The 24,377-nt window shown below is 44.8% G+C and overlaps 1 protein-coding gene across 1 annotated transcript in view; it reads left to right on the forward strand.

The window, feature by feature from the left end:
- The window catches only part of MCM4 (minichromosome maintenance complex component 4), an 84,073-nt gene that overhangs the window by 6,475 nt on the left and 53,221 nt on the right, over nt 1–24,377 (forward strand). The window contains exons 3-8 of the mRNA XM_069220134.1: nt 4,348–4,509; nt 4,662–4,828; nt 4,918–5,019; nt 17,076–17,171; nt 17,259–17,354; nt 22,289–22,427. Coding sequence (XP_069076235.1) covers nt 4,348–4,509; nt 4,662–4,828; nt 4,918–5,019; nt 17,076–17,171; nt 17,259–17,354; nt 22,289–22,427 — 762 coding nt within the window. The remainder of the gene's footprint in view (nt 1–4,347; nt 4,510–4,661; nt 4,829–4,917; nt 5,020–17,075; nt 17,172–17,258; nt 17,355–22,288; nt 22,428–24,377) is intronic.

Below are 24,377 nucleotides of genomic sequence, written 5' to 3' on the forward strand. Positions count from 1 at the left end.
ACCTTTCAGTAGGATATTTCAGGCTCTCTGTGCGAGTAGAGTACATTATTCCCTGTACAGCATTCCTGCAGACTGACTAATCCTCTAATAGAGAGACCATATCAAAATAATCTCTCGCTCTCTCTCTCTCTTCTCTTCTCCCCGCCCCCCCCCCCCCCCCCAACCCACCTGGCAGATATCTTTTGCCATTAGTGCTCCAGTTATTAGCCCAGCAGCTTTATTTCTTGTGTTAAACAATATCAATATACTCTTCTCTTCACCCTCCAATAAGAACAGTATACACCTTAAACAATGAAAAATTGATAGACTGAAGTCATCATTCTGCCCCCTCCTCTTCATTTTATCAAAGGTGTAGGTTTGGACCTGAACTTGATCTGTATCAAAGACGAGTACATTTAATGTGTGCGTAGCTTCCCCCCTCTTCCTGTGGACCACGATCCCCCAGTCTTCTTGATTCATGCAAGTTATGAAATAAAATACTTTTTTTTTTTTTCTACCTCCTACATGCTGATTCGCTAGAGCTAGAATTGCAGATTTCCTTTCAGTATCAAGTACTCCAGTATGTTTGTGTGTTGGTGCAAAATACTGTATAACTGTCTTTTTTTGTTCCATTTCTTTCTTGTATCCTGTAGGAAAGGGCCATCTTTCTGGCATAGTTACCCACAATATTTGCCTGATGTCAGTGTGTTTGGACTGTAGGTCACTGGGATCCTGTGAACTAGGCCCCCAGTGACTGTGCTCTCTCTCCCCTAAATTTAGCTGTTGGTTACTTTTCACACTCACAATTGGCATACTGGTGCACCCATGTAAGTCTCTAGTATATGGTACGCTAGGCAATTGATACTCCAGGGTCCCCTATGGGTGGCATAATACATGCTGCAGCCCATAGGAGCCCATGAAAACTGTGACTGGAGGCCTGCCATTGCAGTCTACGTGAAAGGGTGCATGCATCCTTTCACTGCCAAACCTAACCACTGTACTTAGACATTGTAAGTCACCCTTCTGGTAGGCCTTGCAGACCGAGGACAGGGTGAATGTCTCCCAGTGTGAGGGAACCCCTGCATAAGCAGGATACCCCTACAGACCCTAGGCCAATTCCTGGACTATACATCCTTCAAGCTCACCTTAAGGTATGTAGTGGACACCGGTCGAATACGAGTAGTACAACTACATAATGGCTACTTTGAACCTAGGCATGTTTGGTATCAAATATGTTGTAATCAATCAACTACGCCGATTTCAGTGTTGCATGATACCGTGTACACTGGGGGTTCCCTAGGGGATCTCACAGTTCTGCCTGTGCATCCTCGTAGGGTCCAGCTGCCAGCCCTTGCTGCGTATCCCAGACTGCTCTGCTCTCCTGCTGGTGAGCCAGGCTGAGGCGGGTGGAGCAGAACATAAGATTTCCTGCAAGGGAGAGCTGTGAACACCTCTCCGTGTGTATTATGTGTTGATGGGAAGGCTCTCATAGCAACATTGTTTCTCTGGATCCTGCAAGAATTCTGCAACATCCAAGACTGTGCATCCTCCAGGGCCGCAAGGGCTTTGTTTGCACCAGAAAGCGCAAAGGAGTCTCCCTTTGACTGAAGGAGTCACTCCCCAGTAACCCCAGGCACCTCAAGGCAATGTTGGTGGGGTCTGCTGTCCCTGTACATCTGAAGATCCTGCTTCCCAGCTGGTGTCTTTGGCCTCCTCGGGGTCCTGCTTGTCTTCTATCAAAGTTGGGAGACTGTGGACCCATGCTCTTGTGTCTGTTGCACTTGCCAAGGCTTGACAACTCTTCCTCCAGGAGATCTTCAGGCACTGTGAAGCCCTGGCCTCCAGCACTATTTAATCTGAAGATTAGCCCCTGTCCTGCAGTTCCTGGATGTGGGACTTCTGTTTTTTGTGTGCTGGTCAGGCCTCCTTGTGACTGTCCCTCGCCTGTGGGTCACTTGTGGGGGCTCAATCAACTTCTGTTGGCTTTCCTATGTGCTGAAGGCCAGCCTGAACTCCTCCCCCTCGTCGTTAAAGTCTCTAGGTCCTTGCTGGTCTCCAAAAGTTTGCAAACTCCTGTCCTACTTGCATTTTCCAGTGCTTGTTGGTGACCTGGCTGGTCACTAATCCTCCTGCAATCCAGTGAAGGTGGAGGGACAGCTCGTAGGTGACTCCTGGGACCTTCTGCAGCTCCTGGGCCCTGCAGCTGCACTTCCACCGACTCGCAGGAACTTCATCTTCAGAAGGGTGGGCATTGCCACCAGTTCTCCAAGGGTGCATTACTCTTTCCCCTTCCTTTGCAGGTTTTCCACCTACCTGGTCCACGGGACGTGACAGCAGCTGGACAACCTGAGGCATCCCCAGTCTTCATGAGTCCTTCGCCTCTCTGCATCCAGGTCCCTGGTGTGGGTACTCCTGTCTTCTGGGTATCCTGGTGTAGTGGCCTTCTCCATACATCCTCTTGCCTGCTGGTTTCCTAGGGGTCCACTGGGAAGGGTCCTGCATTCCAAAAACTCCAAACACTACTCTCTGTATTAGTCTATGGGGCAATTGGGTGGTAACTGACTTACTCCTGGTTGCTGGGATCACTTACTGTACTTACCTCTGCTGTTTCCAACTGCCCCTGGCCCACCACCACACTTACCTTGGCTGAAGTCACTCTAACATTCCACTTTTTTTAGTATATGGTTTGGTCCTCCCCTAGGGCCCCTTATATTTCTATGCTTTTTCTGATGGCTATTTTATGTGTATATTGTATGTTATGTCTCCAAAGGGGGAGATATACCGATGTCAGTAATAGTGCTGGAAAAAGTGTCCTTTATTTTTGCAATGCTTGTATGGTTCTTTCTCGTGACTGCTTTTGTCTGACTGCTGTGGTATTGCAAGTGCTTCACATTCCTCCTGGATAAGCTTTGGCTGCTTGCCTCTGCTACCCCTAGAGAACGTCTGCTAACTGGACACCTGTTCACTATCACTGAGGGTTGCCTGGGCTCACTATAGGGTGCCACACCATAAGTGTAAACCATAAACTGAGCCAGCCTCCTACATATCCCTTTTGTTATATATCTTAGATAGCTTTTTATTTTAACTTTATTTTATTACTAGGAAATATTTTTGAATCTGTTTAAAACTGTTATAAATATTTTTTCCATGTAAATCCTAAACTTGTATTTGTTAAACATACCATTTAAAATACTAATGGATAGGAACATCTTAAAAAATAGATTTTAATGCTTTTACTCACTGTTAAGTAATCTCTCGTTTCACTCCTGATGTACTACTGTCTAGGACTGGAATGTTATGGCTACATCAACTAAATTGCTCCCAGTTATTTTGGAGTTTGCCAGCTCAGCTTTATTGTGATCGGTGTTCTCAATAACCTGGGTTTTATGTTTAAATCATTTTATTGACATTTGATACTTGTACATCATAAAGCAGACATTCCCAGTTAACAGATCACTTGGAATGATGGCCTGTTTCGTATCTGCAAAGGGGTGGTAGATCATTTTCCATTTGCTTGAATGCAATAAATAAATCCTTTTAGCCGATGATGATTTATTGGTATTTGTCTACATCCCCAGTTGCGTTTGGGAAACGACAGCAAGAGAATCCCAGCAGTAATGCATGAATTTGGAAAATATAATTGATCAAATCTTGCCCGCTCCACCCCACTCCAACACACAACCGGCTTGGTCTTAATCAGTCTGGAGTATGATGCCACTTGTGCAGTACCTCGCTCCTTTGTGCACATTTTGCTAAATTGTTCCCCTGTTTGTACACATCCTCTCAATTACTGTGGTCTATATTAATACTGAAATCCTTTCGCACTGTCTGATATGCTTATAGTCCCATTGGGTGGTTGGATAGTTTCTTGTCAATGAAACACCACAATTTATGAGTTTTCCCTCTGAGTCATTGTACCATTTAGCACGGCTGGGTACCCCTATTCCACCCTTCTTGTGGTGATCTCTACATGCTGTAGGGCTCAGATCTGAGTTTATTTTAAAGGAACTACATTGGAGTAGGTTGCTGCCTCCAGGGTGTACATGTCGTCTCCGAAACTAAAAATATTAAATGCTACACATAGCCCTGATGGATAAGTCGGAGCCTTCCATTTAAGCTGGGCTAAGGGCCGTGGAGACCTGCAGTTACTATTGCATGTGTTTTAAACTTTTACAAATGACAACAAAATGGTAAACTAGTCTGTATAGTTCATTGATAAGTGAGGCTGTTTAAAGGTTTTGGACTTGAGAATGCCCACATACTGTCTGGCCAGATATAACTCAGTCTGGCAGAGTACAAGTTGCCCAGGGTCGTGACTGAAGACTCCAAAGTAGATGCAAATAAAAACCTAACACTTGTTTGCTTCAGCCCGCAGTGAAGATTTGCAGTCCCCTCCATCGCAAAGACGTCGCACTGATGATCCATCCACAGGAGAGTTGCTGCCAATGCCAACATCACCTGCTGCTGATGTGAGCATTCCTAGTGTCCAGGACTCATTGTTCTCCAGTCCAGCACCTTTCCGTCATTCAGGTAATGGTCTCTCAGGTCTGGGGTTGAGCTATGTCTGCTGTTACTAAAGGTGTTTTATCCTCTCTGAAATTATTGTACTAATGTTCATACCTTAAGGAATCCTAACTGAGATTAAGTAGAAGTGTAAGTTTTCTTTGACTCTGTCTCCTCAGTCCAAGCTGCTAATGAGTTGGATCTTAGTTCCCCCCTGACATATGGGACTCCTAGTTCTAGAGTGGATGGCACCCCACGGAGTGGAGTGCGGGGAACTCCTGCAAGACAGAGACCAGATCTTGGGTCTGTCCGAAAGGCCAGGCAGGTGGACCTGCACTCTGATCAGGTACGTGCAACAGAAATGCAGTGGGTACCTGTCTGAAAATGTCAGCATTTGGATGAATAGTTATTCCTCTATCCTTTTTTTTCATGCAGCCTGCTGCTGAAGATGTGGTAACCAATGAGCAGTCATTTGGCCAGAAATTGGTCATCTGGGGAACTGATGTCAATGTTGCCTCATGCAAAGAAAAGTTCCAGGTTGGTTTATTTGCATGCACAACGTTTTTCCAACGTAGCTTGTTCTGAACTTGAAAATAGTTTGGCTCTCTTCTGCCCTAAGGGATTGAAATGGGAGGATGCCTTCTACTTGTCCCAAAAGGAAACCCCTTCTCTAATATGTGACCCAGAGTATTTTCTTCCTTTTGTGTAACTTTCCCTCTGTTTTGGGTGTCGCCTACTAGGACGTTGATGTGCTGTTGTGAGCTTACCAGGAATGTACAGGGGTTTGGGGCACACCCACTGCTTGCTATCTGTTGGCTTTCCTGTCACTCATTTGCTTACTTATTTGTTTCCCAGCTTCTCAATATTGTTTTGTTCCTACCATGGAGCATAGTCTCTTTACCATCTTTTGATTGGCTGGCGTCCATTGCTTGCTACTCAAGCACTTCTTTCTCTTTGGTTAAGCACTCCACGAGGGTGCTTGTTTTCCAGCTCTCACATGTACTTCTATCCCCCTACACTGTTACTCCCTTTTACCCCTGTGATTCTCCCTCTGTTGCGCTCGCTCTTGTATTTTCACCCTAGCTCTCGTCCGTGTGCTTCTCCACCACTGACTTTGCATTTCTCTTCACCTGATTTCCTCTTCCCCCTGCCCACACCCATGCCATCCTCATGCTTATTAATTCTACCCCCCTCGCACCAAATGGCTTCCATGTTTAGGCATTGGCATATATACCTTCTGTTCTAAGTTTTATTCGTCATGCATATGCTTTAAAAAAGAAAAAAAAAAAACATTTTAAATACACAAGAGTTCACTTTGCTAGTATTTGTTCTGAGCACTTTCACCCAGATTCCAGGTAACATTAGGATGCTCTCCTATTTATCCTGGGGAAGAGTCCACTGAAATGTGTAGTAAACACATGTTAGATGGTGTGTGGCTGTAGATACACATGCTCTGCATAGTCATCAAGTGTTTGGCTCGGACTGTCGCAAGGTTTTTAAAAATGTTTTCCCCCCCTTTATTGAGGAAAAATTTTGAGCCACTGGGTTGAATGACTACTCCTGGGTGTTACTGCGAATGGGCATCGACTTTCCTTCTGTCTTCCCCCTTTATTCACAGTATTGTTTTTGTGATTATTTCCATCTTCGTGTTCGTTTCCACTCATCGGTCGGGGCACCTACTGAGCTCCCTCTGGGGTGACACCACCAGTTTCAGTCCTACTTCACCGCACCAAAGAATATGCTGAGCTAAAGGAACAGATGCCATTTCATTTCTGTCCTACATGCCCCTCGATATTCCCCCATACAACCAACAGCTTTTGTGTAATTTGTCCCTCTTCCCCCGGTCACCAGGAAGCTACCTGCGACACCTAAAAATCGTTCCATTTGAAAAGACCCTATGGGACAGAAGAGCTTTTCGGTTGGAGATGGTGCACACAACTCCGGACGGTACCCTGGACATCTTTGGGGAGGAGCACGCCCAGGACTAGCCGGAACAATAGGAGGCCTTTGCCTTCCAGGACTCAGACGTCCAGTCGGATATCGAAAGCCATGAGGTGACATCAGCGCACCCCGTGAGTACCATGGCCCCTCCTGTCCACCCTAAGACTGCTAAGAAGCCCCTGATGGAGATCCGTCGGACTGCCACCAGGCCATGGGTGGTTCTGAAAAATTGCTTCCGCTTCCCTGCCCTCTGGCTTTACTCAGAAACCTGCTCCCTCTGATCCACTATATATCAGATCCTAGATCCTGGCAGACTCTATAGTGGCCACCACTGCAAGAAAACGGACCAAAAGTCAGGCCACAGGGGAATCTCCTCCCCAGGCAAGGAGAGCAAAAAGTCCAATGCTGCTGGCAAAAGGGTAGCTGCACAGGCAGCCTATCATTGGTGCATCACCAATTCACAGGCCTTGCTTGCAAAATACTATCTGGCTCGCTGGGATGAAATGAGATCCTCCAATATCTCCCAGTTGAGCACCACAAAAGAGGACAACAGATTGTTTCAGAGGGGGAAACAATCTCTAATAGTTATCTACTGTTCCCTGAATGCTGCAGACATGGCTGCACATGATATAAACACTAGTAAGGAGACATGCCTTTCTTAGATGCTCAGCTTCAAACCAGATGTCCAGCAAGCGGTGCTCAATATGTCCTACAACAAGGAGCATCTTTTCAGCCCTCAAATGGACTCTCTCACCCCCGTCCCCTTTGAATATGAAAAAAAGATACCGACCACTCCAAAGCCATTGGTGCTTTTGAATCCTCACAAAGAGGCACTTTGTTTTACTTGCCCCACATTTAGAGGTGGTTACAAATGAAGAAATTCATAGGCCTCTACCCTCCAGTCCAGACAGCCTTCAGCCTCGTACAGTTCTGGTTTATTCAGGGAGACCTACAGAGGCAATAACGACTGAGGTAAGCGCACCGCAACCCACAGCTCTATCTCCACATCCCAACAGTGACTACCTACGTCTCCCAGGGGACAACTTCAACATTTTCATATAGAATGGGTCCTCATCTCAGATCAATGGGCCCTCCCATTATCTAACATGGTTACTGTCTGGAGCTCATTACCACACCTCCAAACATTCCCCCTGGCTCTCACAGGCTATCCCATGAGCACCTCACCCATCTCAAACAAGAGGTACAATCCCTTCTTTAAGGTGCATAGAGCCTGTTCCGTTACAACACCAGGGAACAGAAGTATACCTCCTATATTTCCTCATCCCCAAAAAGGATGGCTCTCGGGCTTTATTCTGGATCTCAGACCATTAAACCACTACATTCTCTCAAAACACTTTAACTTGGTAACTCTTCAAGATGATGTTCAGCTTCTACAACAAGGTGAATTTATGACAGCCCTAGATCTAAAGGACTCCTACTTTCATATCCCCATCCTTGCTGCACATAGAAAATACCCAATATTCGTGGTTGCAGGCAAACATTCAGTTCAGTCATGACTGCTCCTAGAGTTTTCACAAAGTGTTTAGTAGTTGTTGCTGCACAGCTCTGAAGACAAAACCTACATGTGTTTCCTTATCTAGAAGGCTGGCTCATCAAAGGCAGTACACTACGACAGTGCCAATATCACATTCGGATGACAGTGAACCTGCTTGACATGCTGGGATTCACAATCAACTTTGTCAGATCCAATCTATAACTTCTTCAGATTGAGCCCTATCTAGGAGCTATTCTCAATGCAGAGTTGGGGCGAGCAAACTCCAATCCAGCCTGCATTCAGTTTTCAGTCTCTTCTCCCCCAGTTTCAGGAGAATTACAAATACCATATAGTCAGGACTGTAATGCACTTTGTGATTGATTGTCCTGCATTGCCATCGTTCCCCATGCCAGGCTCTACATGCATACCCTACAGCAGTGTCTGTCTCGTCAGTGATCTCAGTCACCGGGTCGCCTGGGGATCTAGCGTTGTTACACACAGTCTCCACACTCTGCAGTGGTGGAACACCACTTGTCTGTTGACAGGGTGGCCTTTTCTGAACCTTGTACAGACTCATTCATTTTTGGGGTGCTCACATGTAAGATCTTACAGTACAGGGCCCCTGGGATCTGTCACCAATCCGTAGTCAGTCAGTTCGAGCTTCAGGAATTCTTTCTGGCCCTGAAAACATTTCATCACCTGTTTCACAGGGTTGTCTTAGTCCTCACAGACAACATTGCAAACATGTATTATTTACAGAAACGGAGAGGGATATGGTCATTCCAATTGTCACAACTCTCTCAAACAATATGGAAATGGGCTCTCCATCACCACATTCACCTGTTGACAGAGTATCTCCCAGGGCCAGATAACGACATTGCGGAACTGCTCAGCAGAATGCTGCAACAAGTACGTGAATGGGAAGTCCACTCACAAGGCCTTCAAATGTACTTTGCAAAGTGGGGAACTTCTCAAATAGACCACCTTGCCATAGCAAAAAAAAAACACAAAATGCCTAAGCTTTGCCTCCAGGTATCGGCAGCACTGTGGATGAACTGGTTGGGGATATTTGCTTGTGCTTTTCCGCCTCTCCCTCTCATTCCATTTCTGGTTCGGAAGATCAGGCAGACATTTCTCACCATGATCCTTGTAGCGTCCACTTGGGAGCATCTGCCATGGTTCACCACACTTCTGGACCTCTCAGTAGTTCCCCACAAGAAGCCCCCCAACAGGTTGGACCTTCTCGCCCAAAATCAAGGACAGATCAGACATCCAGACCCCAAGACACTACACCTTGTGATATGGCTCCTGAAGTCAGTTTGGTTACTTAAAATTGTCTGCAGAATGTATGGACATCCTCAGGGAAGCTTGTAGCCCCACAACCAGAGCATGATATGCTGCAAAATGGAAACGTTTTGTGTGCTACTACAACCCAAACATACTAATCCCATTAAAGCTACTGTCCAAGGCATCGTTTATTTGCTCCACTTACACAAACTAAATTTAGCTTACACTTCAGTTTGCTTACATCTCGCAGCTATAAGTGCATATCTACAGAACATAAATCCTTCTGTGTTCATAATTCCAGTTATCAATGCTTTCATGGAAGGCCTTAAAAAGGTTATTCTACCCAGAGTGCCTCTTGCACCATCTGGGAGCCTCAGTATTGTGTTTACCAGGCTCATAGGCCCTCCTTTTGAGCCACTTCATTCATGCCAGCTTCAGTACCTTTCTTGGAAAATGGAGGTTCGATGGCATCTGTCGCTGTAGATACACATGGTCTGCATTAGCTCGCCATCTGGTGTTGGGTCGGAGTGTTACAAGTTGTTTTTCTTCGAAGAAGTGTTTTCGAGTCACTGGACCGAGTGGCTCCTCCTTCTGTGCTCATTGCGCATGGGCGTCGACTCCATCTTCGATTGTTTTCTTTCCGCCATCGGGTTCGGACGTGTTCCTGTCGCTCCGAGTTTCGGAACGGAAAGATAGCTGAAAACGGAAGATTTTCGACGGTATCGTTGCGATCCGGTTCGAGATAAACACATACGCCAACGCATTGAACATCGAAGAGCTTCGGTGCCCTTGATTTCGGCACACCGTCGGGGCCTAGTCGGCCCGACCGCGTGGAGAACAACGCCGATGGAACGGACCCCGTTTCGATTCTGCCCTGAATGCCACAACAAATATCCTTATACGGACCAACACTCGGTCTGTAACCTGTGCCTGTCACCCGAGCACAGCGAAGAATCCTGTGAGGCCTGTCGGGCGTTCCGGTCCCGAAAAACTCTGCGCGACCGTCGAGCGAGAGAACTGCAGATGGCGTCCACGCCAAAAGAGCATCGACAGTTCGAGACAGAAGAGGAACAGGAGGAATCCTTTTCCATCCAGGATTCAGACTCCGACGAACTCGACCATCCAAAAACAGTGAGTAAGACGTCGAGATCAGAAATTAAAAAAGGCAAAAAGGCCCAGGGGACGCCACTGCCAACCGGCCATGGCTCAACCCAAATTCACGGTGACCAACAATCGGCACCGAAAAAGGCCCATTCAGTGTCGAGATCGTCCGACTCCGGTCGAGACACCGGCACGCAGCCTCCTCGGGACCGAGAGAGTGCTAAAGAGAAGCATCGACACCGAGAGTTCGGTGTCGACACGGATCGACGCCGAGACAGTGGCGCCGAAGATCAGAGGCCAAGATTTTTCGGCACAAAAGAAGAGGAAGGTTACCTCGGAGCCGAAAAAAAAAAAACAACAGGGTTTTCGGAGCCGAAAAAAGCACCAACAGACCCAGTTTCAGGCTCCTATACTGAAGAACTTTCTATGTCTTCACAAATGAAAAGACACAGATTCGAACAGGAACTGCAATCCACTGAAGTGGATCACACGCAGAAGCGTATCTTTATTCAGCAGGGGACAGGGAAGATCCGTACCCTTCCACCTGTCAAAAGAAAGAGAACACTTCAGTTTGTAGCACGAGAGGCTCCTCAGCAACAAACAGCAAAGACGGTAACACCTCCTCCCTCGCCTCCACCTGTAACTCCGGCTTCACCAACTTACACCCCGTCACATTCGCCAGCTCACACCGCCATGAGCCACGACGACCAAGATCAAGACGCGTGGGACTTGTACGATGCACCAGTGTCTGATAACAGCCCAGACACATACCCAACTAGGCCATCACCACCTGAGGACAGCACAGCCTATTCACAAGTGGTGGCTAGAGCAGCTCAGTTCCATAATGTGGAACTACACTCTGAACAAGTAGAGGATGACTTTTTATTTAACACCCTCTCCTCCACCCACAGCTCCTACCAAAGCCTGCCTATGCTCCCAGGCATGCTTCGCCATGCAAAGGAGATCTTCAAAGAGCCAGTCAAAAGCAGGGCAGTAACGCCTAGAGTGGACAAAAAGTATAAGGCGCCTCCAACGGACCCTGTATTCATCACCTCTCAGCTGCCACCAGATTCTGTGGTGGTAGGGGCTGCCAGAAAACGGGCAAATTCACACACTTCTCGGGATGCACCTCCCCCAGATAAAGAAAGCAGAAAGTTTGATGCAGCCGGGAAGAGGGTCGCTGTCCAGGCAGCAAACCAGTGGCGCATCGCAAACTCACAAGCGCTGCTAGCGCGATACGACAGAGCCCACTGGGATGAGATGCAGCATCTCATTGAACATCTCCCAAAAGATCTACAAAAAAGAGCAAAACAGGTTGTTGAAGAAGGTCAAAACATTTCCAACAATCAAATACGCTCCTCTATGGATGCAGCAGACACAGACGCAAGGACCATTAATACGTCGGTTACCATCCGTAGGCACGCATGGCTCAGAACGTCTGGATTCAAGCCGGAAATCCAGCAGGCAGTACTTAACATGCCAGTAAACGAAAAAATGCTGTTCGGTCCGGAGGTCGACACAGCCATAGAAAAGCTCAAAAAGGACACTGACACTGCCAAGGCCATGGGCGCACTCTACTCCCCGCAGAGCAGAGGATCTTATACCACCTTCCGCAAAACACCTTTTAGAGGAGGGTTTCGGGGTCAGGCCACACAAGCCACTACCTCACAGTCCGCACGTCCACCTACCAGGGACAGTACAGGGGAGGCTTTCGGGGCCAGTATAGAGGAGGGCAATTCCCTAGGAATAGAGGAAGATTTCAAAGCCCCAAAACCACTACCAACAAGCAGTGACTCACACGTCACTCACCCCCCCCCCCCCCCCCCCCCACACAACACCAGTGGGGGGAAGGATAGGTCAATATTACGAAGCATTGGAGGAAATAACTACAGACACATGGGTCCTAGCAATTATCCAACATGGTTATTGCATAGAATTCCTGCAATTCCCTCCAGACATACCACCAAAATCACAATTTATCAAAACACCATTCACAGCTTCTAGAGATAGAAGTTCAAGCACTACTGCAAAAAAATGCAATAGAATTAGTACCAAGCACACAAATAAACACAGGAGTTTATTCACTGTACTTCTTGATACCAAAAAAGGACAAAACACTGAGACCAATTCTGGACCTCAGAGTAGTAAACACATTCATCAAATCAGACCACTTTCACATGGTCACACTACAAGAAGTGTTACCATTGCTCAAAAAACACAACTACATGACAACCCTAGACCTCAAAGACGCATATTTCCATATACCAATACATCAATCACACAGAAAATATCTAAGGTTTGTATTCAAAGGAATACATTACCAATTCAAAGTATTGCCTTTCGGTTTAACAACCGCTCCAAGGGTATTCACAAAATGCCTAGCAGTAGTCGCTGCACACATCAGAAGGCAGCAAATACATGTATTCCCGTATCTAGACGACTGGCTAATCAAAACCAGTTCGCTCACACAATGCTCAAACCACACAAATCAAGTCATACAAACCCTCTACAAACTAGGGTTCACCGTCAACTTTGCAAAATCCAACATTCAGCCAAGCAAAGTACAGCAATATCTAGGAGCCATAATAGACACGACAAAAGGAGTAGCAACGCCAACTCCACAAAGAATTCACAATTTCAACAGAGTCATTCAACACATGTCTCCAAATCAAACAATACAAGCAAGAACAATACTACAGCTCCTAGGCATGATGTCCTCATGCATAGCCATTGTCCCAAACGCAAGACTGCACATGAGGCCCTTACAACAATGCCTAGCCTCACAGTGGTCTCAAGCACAGGGTCACCTTCTAGATCTGGTGTTAATAGACCGCCAAACTTACCTCTCGCTTCTATGGTGGAACAGTATAAATTTAAACAAAGGGCGGCCTTTCCAAGACCCAGTGCCACAGTACGTAATAACAACAGATGCTTCCATGACAGGGTGGGGAGCACATCTCAATCAACACACCATAAGAGGACAATGGAACATACATCAAACAAAACTGCATATAAATCATCTAGAATTATTAGCAGTTTTTCAAGCACTAAAAGCTTTCCAACCAATCATAACCCACAAATACATCCTTGTCAAAACAGACAACATGACAACGATGTATTATCTAAACAAACAAGGAGGGACACATTCAACGCAGTTAAGCTTATTAGCTCAAAACATATGGAAGTGGGCAATCCACCATCAAATTCGCCTCATAGCACAGTTTATTCCAGGGATCCAGAATCAACTGGCAGACAATCTCTCTCGAGATCACCAACAAGTCCACCCACAAATTCTGAACACCTACTTCACACTCTGGGGAACACCTCAGATAGACTTATTTGCAACAAAAGAGAACGCAAAATGCCAAAACTTCGCGTCCAGATACCCACACAAGCAATCCCAAGGCAATGTCCTATGTGATGAACTGGTCAGGAATATTTGCTTACGCTTTTCCTCCTCTCCCTCTCCTCCCTTATCTAGTGAACAAATTGAGTCAAAACAAACTCAAACTCATTTTAATAGCACCAACGTGGGCAAGACAACCCTGGTACACAACACTGCTAGATCTTTCTGTAGTACCCCACATCAAACTGCCGAACAAACCAGATCTGTTAACGCAACACAACCAACAGATCAGACACCCAGATCCAGCATCGCTGAATCTAGCAATCTGGCTCCTGAAATCCTAGAATTCGGACAACTTAGCCAAGAGTGTATGGAGGTCATAAAGCAGGCCAGAAGGCCATCCACTAGACACTGCTACGCAAGTAAGTGGAAAAGATTTGTTTGTTACTGCCATCATAATCAGATACAACCACTAGACGCAACTCCAAAACATATAATAAATTACTTGCTCCATTTACAAAAAGCAAGGCTAGCCTTCTCTTCTATTAAAATACACCTTGCAGCAATATCTGCATACCTGCAGACTACCTATTCAACTTCCTTGTATAGGATACCAGTCATCAAAGCATTCATAGAAGGTCTTAAAAGAATTATACCACCAACTGTTCCTTCATGGAACCTAAACGTGGTCCTAACAAGACTCATGGGCCCACCTTTCGAACCCATGCACTCTTGCGGAATACAATTCCTAACCTGGAAAGTTGCCTTTCTCATCGCCATTACATCTCTGAGAAGAGTAAGTGAAATTCAAGCGTTCACAACACAGGAACCTTTTATACAAATACATAAAAATAAGGTCGTCCTACGACCTAATCCAAAAGTTATTTCACCGTTCCATCTAAATCAAACGGTAGAACTACCTGTTTTTTTCCCACAGCCAGATTCTGTGGCTGAAAGAGCACTACATACATTAGATGTCAAAAGAGCATTAATGTACTACATTGACAGAACAAAGAACATCAGAAAGACTAAACAGCTATTTATTGCATTCCAAAAACCTCATGCAGGTAACCCAATATCAAAACAAGGTATAGCCAGATGGATTGTTAAATGCATCCAAATCTGCTACCTTAAAGCAAAAAGACAACTGCCCATTACTCCCAGGGCACATTCAACCAGGAAAAAAGGTGCTTCAATGGCCTTTTTAGGAAACATCCCAATGCATGAAATATGTAAGGCAGCCACATGGTCTACGCCTCACACATTCACCAAACACTACTGTATAGATGTGCTATCCGCACAACAAGCCGCAGTAGGTCAAGCTGTATTAAGAACTCTATTTCAGACAACTTCTACTCCTACAGGCTAATCCACCGCTTATGGGGAAATAACTGCTTACTAGTCTATGCAGACCATGTGTATCTACAGCGACAGATGCCATTGAACTGAAAATGTCACTTACCCAGTGTACATCTGTTCGTGGCATCAGTCGCTGAGATTCACATGGGCCCACCCACCTCCCCGGAAGCCTGTAGCAGTTCAGAAGTTACCTTCAATTTTGTACATTTGTATATATATTATTTAAACCTTTAATAGGTACATACTTACACATTTCATTGCGCGGGCACTATTACTATAGTACAACTCCTACCTCACCCTCTGCGGGGAAAACAATCGAAGATGGAGTCGACGCCCATGCGTAATGAGCAGAGAAGCAGGAGCCACTCGGTCCAGTGACTCAAACACTTCTTCGAAGAAAAACAACTTGTAACACTCCGACCCAACACCAGATGGCGAGCTAATGCAGACCATGTGAATCTCAGCGACTGATGCCACGAACAGATGTACACTGGGTAAGTGACATTTTCATTCTTAGTCACTATCACATCACTCATGTGTTAGTGAGCTCCAGGCCCTAAGCTTGAAAGTACCTTTCTTCCAAATTCATAGAGACAAGGTGGTCCTTCGTTCAAACCCGAAGTTGCTTCCTAAAGTGTTTCCCCAATTCCTTATCAATCCCTTTAGCTGCCAGTCTTCTTTCTGCAGCCTGACTCGGTTGCGGAAAGAGCTCTACAGACTCTAGATGTTAAAACGTTTCACATTGCCAGAACCAAAGAACTTAAGAAGGCCAGCTTTTCGTAGTTTTTTCACTACCTCACAAGGGCAGATGGATAGTCAAATGTATAAAAGCCTACTAAGTTAAAGCGAAGAGACGGTTACCTGATGCTCCTGAGGCACATTCTACTAGGGGTAAGAGTCACCAAAGGCTTTTCTTGGAACCATACCTATAGATGACATTTGTAGGGCGGCTACGTGGTCTACACCACATACCTTTACAAAGTATTCCTGTGTGAATGTACTAGCATGTCGTCAAGCTGTGCTACAAACACTTTTCCAATCAACTGCAACTCCCACAGGTTGGCTTTCGCTTTTATGGAGGGACTGCTTTCCAGTCTATGCAGAGCATGTGCATCTACAGTCACACATGCCATCAGACGAAAATATTACTTACCCAGTAAGCATCTGTTCATGGCATGTAGTCCATGTAGATTCACATGTGCCCTCCCTCTTCCATGGACACCTGTGGCAGTTCCAGTTACTTTATTTTTATATTCTTGTACATATGTAATTATATTTGCACGGACATCTTTCTCTATACTTCCTACACGTTGCTAGTCTCACCCGCCTGCGGGGGAAAAAAAAACTAATAAAGGAGTTGGTGCCCATGCGCATTATCACCAAGGGGTGACTCGAAAATGTTTCTTCAAAGAAAAACATGCAATATTCCAGACCCCACAGGAGTATGCAGAGCATGTGAACCACATGTCATGAACAGATGCTTACTGGGTAAGTAACATTTTTCTTTTAGTGCGTCCCATATAGTTGGGCATCTAAGGCCTTCAAGCTTTGTCAATGGAGCCAAGCCTTACAGAGCAATATTTGACAAGTAATGGAACAAAAAGACCACCTGAAGGGCAGAGATCAGCAGAAGCTTACGAGAGTTTGGGGTCAGATTTTAGTGATTAGGTCAGGTGGGCATGAAAACAGACACCTTACTTTCTTGGTAGAAATAGACAGCCTACTTTTTAAAGAACATGTAACGAGTAATGTTGCTGTTGTACACCTCCCGCCTACCTCCACCACCCTTATCCCTTGCACTAAATATCTTTTCTACTGTAAAGGCTAGATTGTACTCCTCCGGACGCCTCCTAGATAAGATTGAATTTTGGATGGCTTGCTTTGGGCTGCAGTGTCAAACTTGATTATGCCTGCTGTTCTCCCTTCTACCCGACCCCACACATTCTGTCTCAATGCAGTCTGATGGGTCTTTTTTATTTTTTTTTGTTCTGTTTTTTTAAATGCAGGTAATGTGGATTGTTATTATATTCAAAAAGTTCAGTGTTGAATATTTTTCGCCTTCAGAGATTTCTCCAACGTTTCATTGACCTTCTGTCCAAAGAGGAGGAAAATGCTGGCCTGGACCTGAACGAGCCTGTCTACATGCAGCGCCTTGAGGAGGTGCGTCTGTGCAGTCCTAACTCACTTTTATGGTTTGCAGTAACTCTAGCAGGGCTAGAACTAACTTCTGTCCTCTCCCTTTTACAGATCAACATGGTTGGGGAACCCTTCCTGAATGTTAACTGTGACCACCTGCGAACGTTTGACCAAGATCTGTACAGGCAGCTGGTGTGCTACCCTCAAGTAAGTGTGGTGGTTCCCTGTTGGAAGGGTTTGGAGCTTGTGAGACCACATCAGTTTCTAAGCAGATAAATTTTGTTCTGTAATTGTGTATCTCTAAATTTGAGAGCATCTCTTATTCACTATGCAAGCTCTTGAACTAATCATGTTTCAGTTCTGGGTCTTTCACTCTTGAGAGAGCGCAAATCATGGACGATATATTAGTGAACATGTGATGAAGAAAGGCTGTCTGTGCCTCATAAGGATAGTGTGCTTCTGTTTCTCAAGCCATGTTGAACATAAAGTTCTCTTGTACAAGTAATATATGTAGAAAATATCAACAATAGTGCAGTGCAATGAATCTGAATTATAGAGGGATAATTGGCCACAACCCCCATCCCCAGATCTCTACTCCTGTGCACCTCCTCTTTGGAAAACAATAGGCTTTTGACGTTCGGGTGGATGATTTTTTTTTTTTTTTTATTATTTACAAGTGTTCCCGTTGGTACTACTAACCTAAAAGTTAGTTTAGAACTACAAAGCCATACTAAAGCTTGATCCTGTCCTTTACAAGAGCTAAAAGTACTGCCATTGTGTATCTCTAGCTGCAAGAATCTCTGTAATAAGCAGAGTAATTTTGCTTTTGTAAGAAGGAAACTGAAGTTTAGTTATAGGTACTTAATGGTTTAGGCATTCTTCCAAGTAGAGAGCGGTCTCCAACTTCCACCTCTTGAAGCTGGCTATTTCAATCAAAAGCCTGTTAGAAAGGGTCTGCAACAGAGTGGGCGTAGCTCATCACTTAAAATGGTTATGATGGTGGCCCAGTCAGCTTGCTCTGTTATTTCATAGTAAAAAGATTTCATGTATTACGGTTGCAGAGAAACCATTTAACCTAAACATGTGGTCCCCAGTGTGTGGACTTGGGTTCCGCAAAGCCTTCTCAGGTGGTCCGTGACTACTTAGAAAATTAACCAATATTAACTGATCAATAACGTGTATAAAGTGGCTAAATTTACAATTGATTTTTTTTTAAACGTGCAGTAAACGTCAAGGAATTTGGTTTTTGAGGCTAAAAATGTAACTAGTATCCTCAATCGATTTGTGGAGCAGTGCAGGTGCATGAAACAGAATATAAATTGACGATGTGTGCCCTTAATTAGCTTTGGAAAAAGTCCAAACTTCATTTCATTTTTGTAATTTAATTTAATTAAAATACAAAAATGTAGGAAGCTTGACTGGTGGACACCTATGGTGTTGGCACCTTATACCAGGTCCAGGCAACCCCTATTAGTGAATGTAGGCAATGTCTAGGAACCCAGGGCTCTCTAGAGGTAGCTGTGGATGAGCAGCAAAGACTTATCTAGGAGACATGCTAAGTTGCTGCAATACCAAAACCATATGCTAAAATGGGGGCATGCAAAGTGAAGTCCCTCACCCAAGGATATGGAGTTGTTAGAGGGAAGCTGGAAGAACTAGGGACCCCAAGAGGTGAGTAGCTAAGTGACCCCCCCACCCACCCCCCCCCCCCCCCTCTTCCCCCTCTAACAGCGACCAGGAGAGCAGAAGTACGTACTGGTTTTCCCAAGGACTAACAAGGGATTGCGCAAGAACAGGATCAGAGTTGAAGAAACCAAAGGTGGATTCTGAAAGAAGAGGACCTGCAAAGAATTGGACAGTCCAGTCTACGATGGAATGTCCGGTGGGAGCAGAAGCCACTATCAATCCTCTTATGGATGAAGATCTAGTTGGGCAGAAGACCAGCTGTGCTGCCCAGGAGCTGAAGAGGAGCCCACAAGCAGTGCAGATTTTGTCCCACATTGGTTGTCTGGTGGCAGATGGTTAGTGGGTTAGGAGAACCACCAACAAGCCTTTGCAGATGCAAGATAAAGCAAAAAGAAGAGTTTCAAGGCTGAAGAGGACCAGCTAAGTCCAGGGGACTCGACCCTTGGAGTGGAGTCCATACTGACCCTCAGCAGGTGGGAGAGCCAGCATAAGCAGATGTTGCTCCCCACATGCAACCCACTGGAAGCAGGCACAGTAAGTCGCAGTGAGGCCTGCCAGGAGAAGAGTCCCACGTCGCTGGAGCAGCAGAGTTGCTGGAGTTGGTAGGGGCACCTCACACACGGGGACCTGCACCCTGACCTGTGGGCTAGGAGGGTCTACCATAGTGGTGACTTCCAGTAACCTGCAATGGCAGGCCTGCAGACCCATTTTGCATCAACTCCTATGGGTGGCATAATACAGGCTGCAGCCCATGGGAGGCCCAGAGTGTCCCAGTGCCCTGGGTAAATAAATACCATACACTAGGGACTTAGAAGGGGGCACCAGTATACCAATTGTGGAGTGCATAAAGGTCCTAGGAAACCACATTTGGAGGGAGAGAGCACAGTCCCTGGGGTCCTGCTTAGCAAGGTCCCAGTGAAAACAGTCTAAGCACACGAATAGGCAACAAAGTGGGGGTAATCATGCCAAAAAGAGGGAACTTTTCTACAAATAACAATTTTTTTTTGTGTGTTCAATATGTTTTTCTGTGTACTGGTTTGTGGTGCCAATCTTTAGGCCTGGGTCCCCGTGTTCCAGTAACGACTCCGTGAAGCAGGGTCCCCGGCTTCCAGTAATGGCAGTAATTCAGACGTTAAACGTTCGGGAGCCGTTAAATACCAGTTCATAGAATGTCACCCCCCCCCCCTTTTTTGAAATTGGCTTTTGCATGCTTATTTGTTAAGGTGTAAATGCAGTGGTTGCAGGTATTATTTTCAGAAACCTTTTTTGACTGAGGTATTTATTTCAGTACTTCAGGGGACACTTCAGATTTCTGTCTTTTACAACGGTCGTTTCCCAACCTGTGGTCCGCGGACCCCCAGGGGTCTGACACATTCCCAGAAAGTCCGCAGGCTTGGGCCTGTCATAAGGCATCTAGCTGGGTCCTCTTGCTGCATGTTTTTATATGTATTACTTCCTTTGTGCAGCGGTTTTAAAAGTACTGCAAAGGTTCTGGTATATCAAGCATCCTTCGGGCAAAAAATAAGTGTCAAGATAACTCTGGTGATTAATGTGCCTGCTGGAGAGAGATGGGAGCTTTGTCTAGTACAGTTTTGATTCATCTAAGGTAACACAGATGGTAATTATGTCTGCTGCAAAGAATGTGTATCATACAAAGAACAATGTTATGTGCATAACAGTGGGTTACTTCTTTTGTCCGATTCTTTTGTTACTATGCAGTTCATAAATTACAGTCCTAATCTAGAACAGTGAGCTATAAACTGACATCAAAGAGCTGCATGTAGGCTGCATGGCACAGATTAAAAAGTTTTGTTTTTTTTCCCCAGTCTCATAAGCCTTATGCTGCTAAAAAGTGTTGGCTTGCATAGAAATGCATTCTTTTTTTTTTTTTTTTTTAAGTTAATGCTAACCATGTATGTTCTGAATCCTGGGTTTATGCTTCTCCAGACCAAACACTCTTAGAAAATGCCTACCAGTATGAATAACATATGGATCCCACACCTTGTCCCCTGTAAAGTGCTCCAACACCCTACGCTGGTATGAGAGGTGCTGTAAAACAAATGAATTACTTGTAACAGAGAAGGTATGGAGAGAATTGAGGCCCTTATGGTTTTACATCCTTTCCCCGCCCCAAATAATGTGAAAAGGCGTTCTCAGATCTTATGTACCTAAAAAACAAAAACTGAAATCGCTTGGGAAATGTAGAATCTGACCCGAAGGTTCAGCATTCCCAAATAAAACTATACATTGAAATGTAAGTCGCCGAGACGCAGCACCGACCTTCCCGTTAAGTGTTTTTATTTATTTTTGCAATTATTTTTCAATATAAAATAATTATGTCTTTAGTAATGCGTGTATTTGTGTGGTGTGTATTTGTGTATTTTTGGGAATTGCTGTTTTAAATTGCTTGAGGGTGCCTGCCTTCCAGTAGTGATTCAGTGGGGTCATGAGTTTAAAGGTTGGGAACCACTGTTTTACACTGTCAATCTATTACATTGGATACTTTTTAATTTTGTTAACCCAGCACCTCCTCTAAACACCATCCATCTCTGCTCCTTAAGGTCCTGCACAACACTGGAACAACTTCCATTTCTGAACCCCACCCATAGTCCACACTTCCCTGAACTTTAAAAACCTCTTTCTACTTCTGACCTCCACCCATTCCCAGAAACCTTAAAACCACTCTTAGCCTCTAACCATTCCTGAATCTTAAATTTATTTCTGCCCATAACATCCACCCATCCTTGACCCCTAAAAGCCCCTCATCACCCATAAACTCTACCCATCACTGAATCTTAAACCCTCACCAGACATAAATTCCATCCATCTCTGAACCCTAAAACCTCCCCAGGCTCTGTATCCATGAACCCTAATAGCCCCACCCCTAAACTTCTGCCATCTCCACCTTAAAACCCCTTTCTACGCCTCCACCCCACACATCCCTGAATCTAAAGTAAACTCCCTACCCATGAATTGCACGTCTCTCTATTTTTCCTTCTAATTATTATATTTCAATTAAATGCTTCCGTTTTTTAATTTTTGGTTTGTTTTTCCTTAATTGTCCTTGGATACATTGATTTTCCGTGAGTTGGTTTCTTCTAATGTGGTTTCTCAGTTTTTCCCTTAATTCATCAACATTACCAGTCATCTCCTTTTGCATGTTAAGGTAGTGGGTTCCTAGGAGACCTGTTTTGTATGGTTTGTTTTCTGCAGGTTGCCTTATCCTGACTTGGGTGTGATGTCTTGCAGAATATCCATGAATCCAGCCAAAAATGACTGGTGGGCTCCTGAAAAAGTTGATGTTGCCCTTTTTTTTTTTCTTCTTTTTTTTTCTCTTCTCCAATGACAACTGTTTGTTCTGAACTGGATATAAATGTTTTGTTTGGGGATCTGTGAAGTTAATTTGACAGGGTGAACAATTTATGGCTTTAATCTCCTCATTTAATTTCTCACAGGAAGTTATTCCAACATTTGACATGGCTGTTAATGAGATCTTCTTTGAGCGTTACCCAGATTCCATTTTGGAGCACCAAATTCAGGTCAGGCCATACAATGCATTAAAGACCCGCAACATGAGAAGCTTAAACCCCGAAGGTAAATCATAAACTGCTGTTTTCCTTCTTTTCGTTTAACAATATTCCTCTCAGTTAATGGGAAAGCATATAGATTTAAAGCAAGGGGGAATAATGGGTATGGGGAGCTATGTATCAGTTCTTCTGTGTCATAGGCTATGCTTCTTTCAAAGCATAGGGTTTTTTTGTGTAATAATGTCCAAATCATGGACAATGTGGCTGCATGTCTGACAAAAGATGGGGGGAAATGCCAAATTCTTGGTACCTTGCCCAAGAGGCACATAAGATGGATACAATTTTTTTTAATTCCCTTGCAGGGACAGGTATATAGAAATACCGCCTGCACTTAAAGGCTCCGACGTGTTATGAAATATCTGCTTGTTGAAGGGGTTAGATGTTTCAGAAATGTAATTGTTCGGTTAAATTTCACTTGTCCCTTTTTTTTTACCATGCTGGAAGGTGACAATTTAAGGCATTGCTCTTATCGGAGCTCTTAAAATAGCCTCTTTGATTATGCAAGGTCTTATTATATTAGGTTTTGGACTTTGGCAAGGCTCTGATTTATCACCTCTCGCAAATCTGTATATAGGGGCTGGAAGTAGTTGAGATCTGGTAGTTTCCTGATAGAACACCACATGAGTGTGCACATCAACATACATACATGTTTTAGGGGAATTAACCAACTCTTCTCCAATCACTTCCTGCACTCAAAAGGATTGGAAGATAACTCTTAACTCATATCGAAGTAAAACATTTTCCTTAGTGGGGAAGAACAGCATGTAGAGAATGAATTTGCAATTGTTCAGTGTAGGAAGTTAGCCCAGTGTGTGGTGGACACTTATGGTGTTACACCTCATGCTGGGTGCAGGCATCCCTGATTAGATAGTGTCTAGACAGCCAGGGGCTCTAGGGTAGCTGTGGTGAGCAGCCAAGACTTCTCTAGAAGGCATGTGAAGCACTTGGAATACCACACTAGTCACACAGTAACTTATCGCACATGAAAGAAACCACACAGTGTTTGAAAAATAAAAGTACTTAATTGTAGGCACATCAAACTAGCATAAATTAGCAGGGGCCTTATTTGGTGGGGGCAAACCATATACGAAATAAAATGGAATGCGAAAGGGTGTCCCCTGTTGGAAATGGCCCTTTTTGCAGGGTCATCCCGAGTCTTTTTGCCTCCTTTCTCCTATTTGTTTCTGACCTGTTTTTGTTGGCTTTAGGACTCTGGGCACTTTACCACTGCTAACCAGTGCTAAAGCGCATATGCTCTCTGTGTAAAGTGTACTGTTGATTGGGTTATCCATGATTGGCATATTTGATTTACTGGTAAGTCCCTAGTAAAGTACACTAGAGGTGCCCAGGGCCTGTAAATCAAATGCTACTAGTGGGCCTGCAGCACTAATTGTGCCACCCCACATTAGTAGCCCTGTAAACATGGCTCAGACCTGCCACTGCAGTGTCTGTGTGCATTTTTAAACTGCCAATTCGACTTGGCAAGTGTACCCACTTGCCAGGCCTAAACCTTCCCTTCTACTATGTCAGGCACCCCTAAGGTAGGCCCTAGGTAGCCCCAGGGGCAGGGTATGTTTAAAGTAGGACACATACTAGGGTGTTTTATATGTCCTAACAGTGAAATGCTGCCAAATTCGTTTTTCACTGTGCAAGGCCTATCTCCTTCATAGGTTAACATGGGGGCTGCCTTTAAATATCCTTAAAGCGCAGATTCCTTTGAGAGCAGATAAAAATGTGGAGTTTAGGGTCTCTGAGCTCACAATTTAAAAATACATATTTTAGTGAAGTTGGTTTTTAGATTGTTAGTTTGAAAATGCCACTTATAGAAAGTAGGCATTTTCTTGCTTACACCATTTCTGTGACTGCCTGTTTCTGGATTCCCCGTCTGGGTCAGTTTGACAGTTGGGCTGTTCACACCTCTCCTCTAGACAGTGACACAAAGGGGGCTGGGGTGTAG

This window comes from Pleurodeles waltl, chromosome 2_2, assembly GCF_031143425.1.
Source record: "Pleurodeles waltl isolate 20211129_DDA chromosome 2_2, aPleWal1.hap1.20221129, whole genome shotgun sequence".
NCBI lineage: Eukaryota > Metazoa > Chordata > Amphibia > Caudata > Salamandridae > Pleurodeles > Pleurodeles waltl.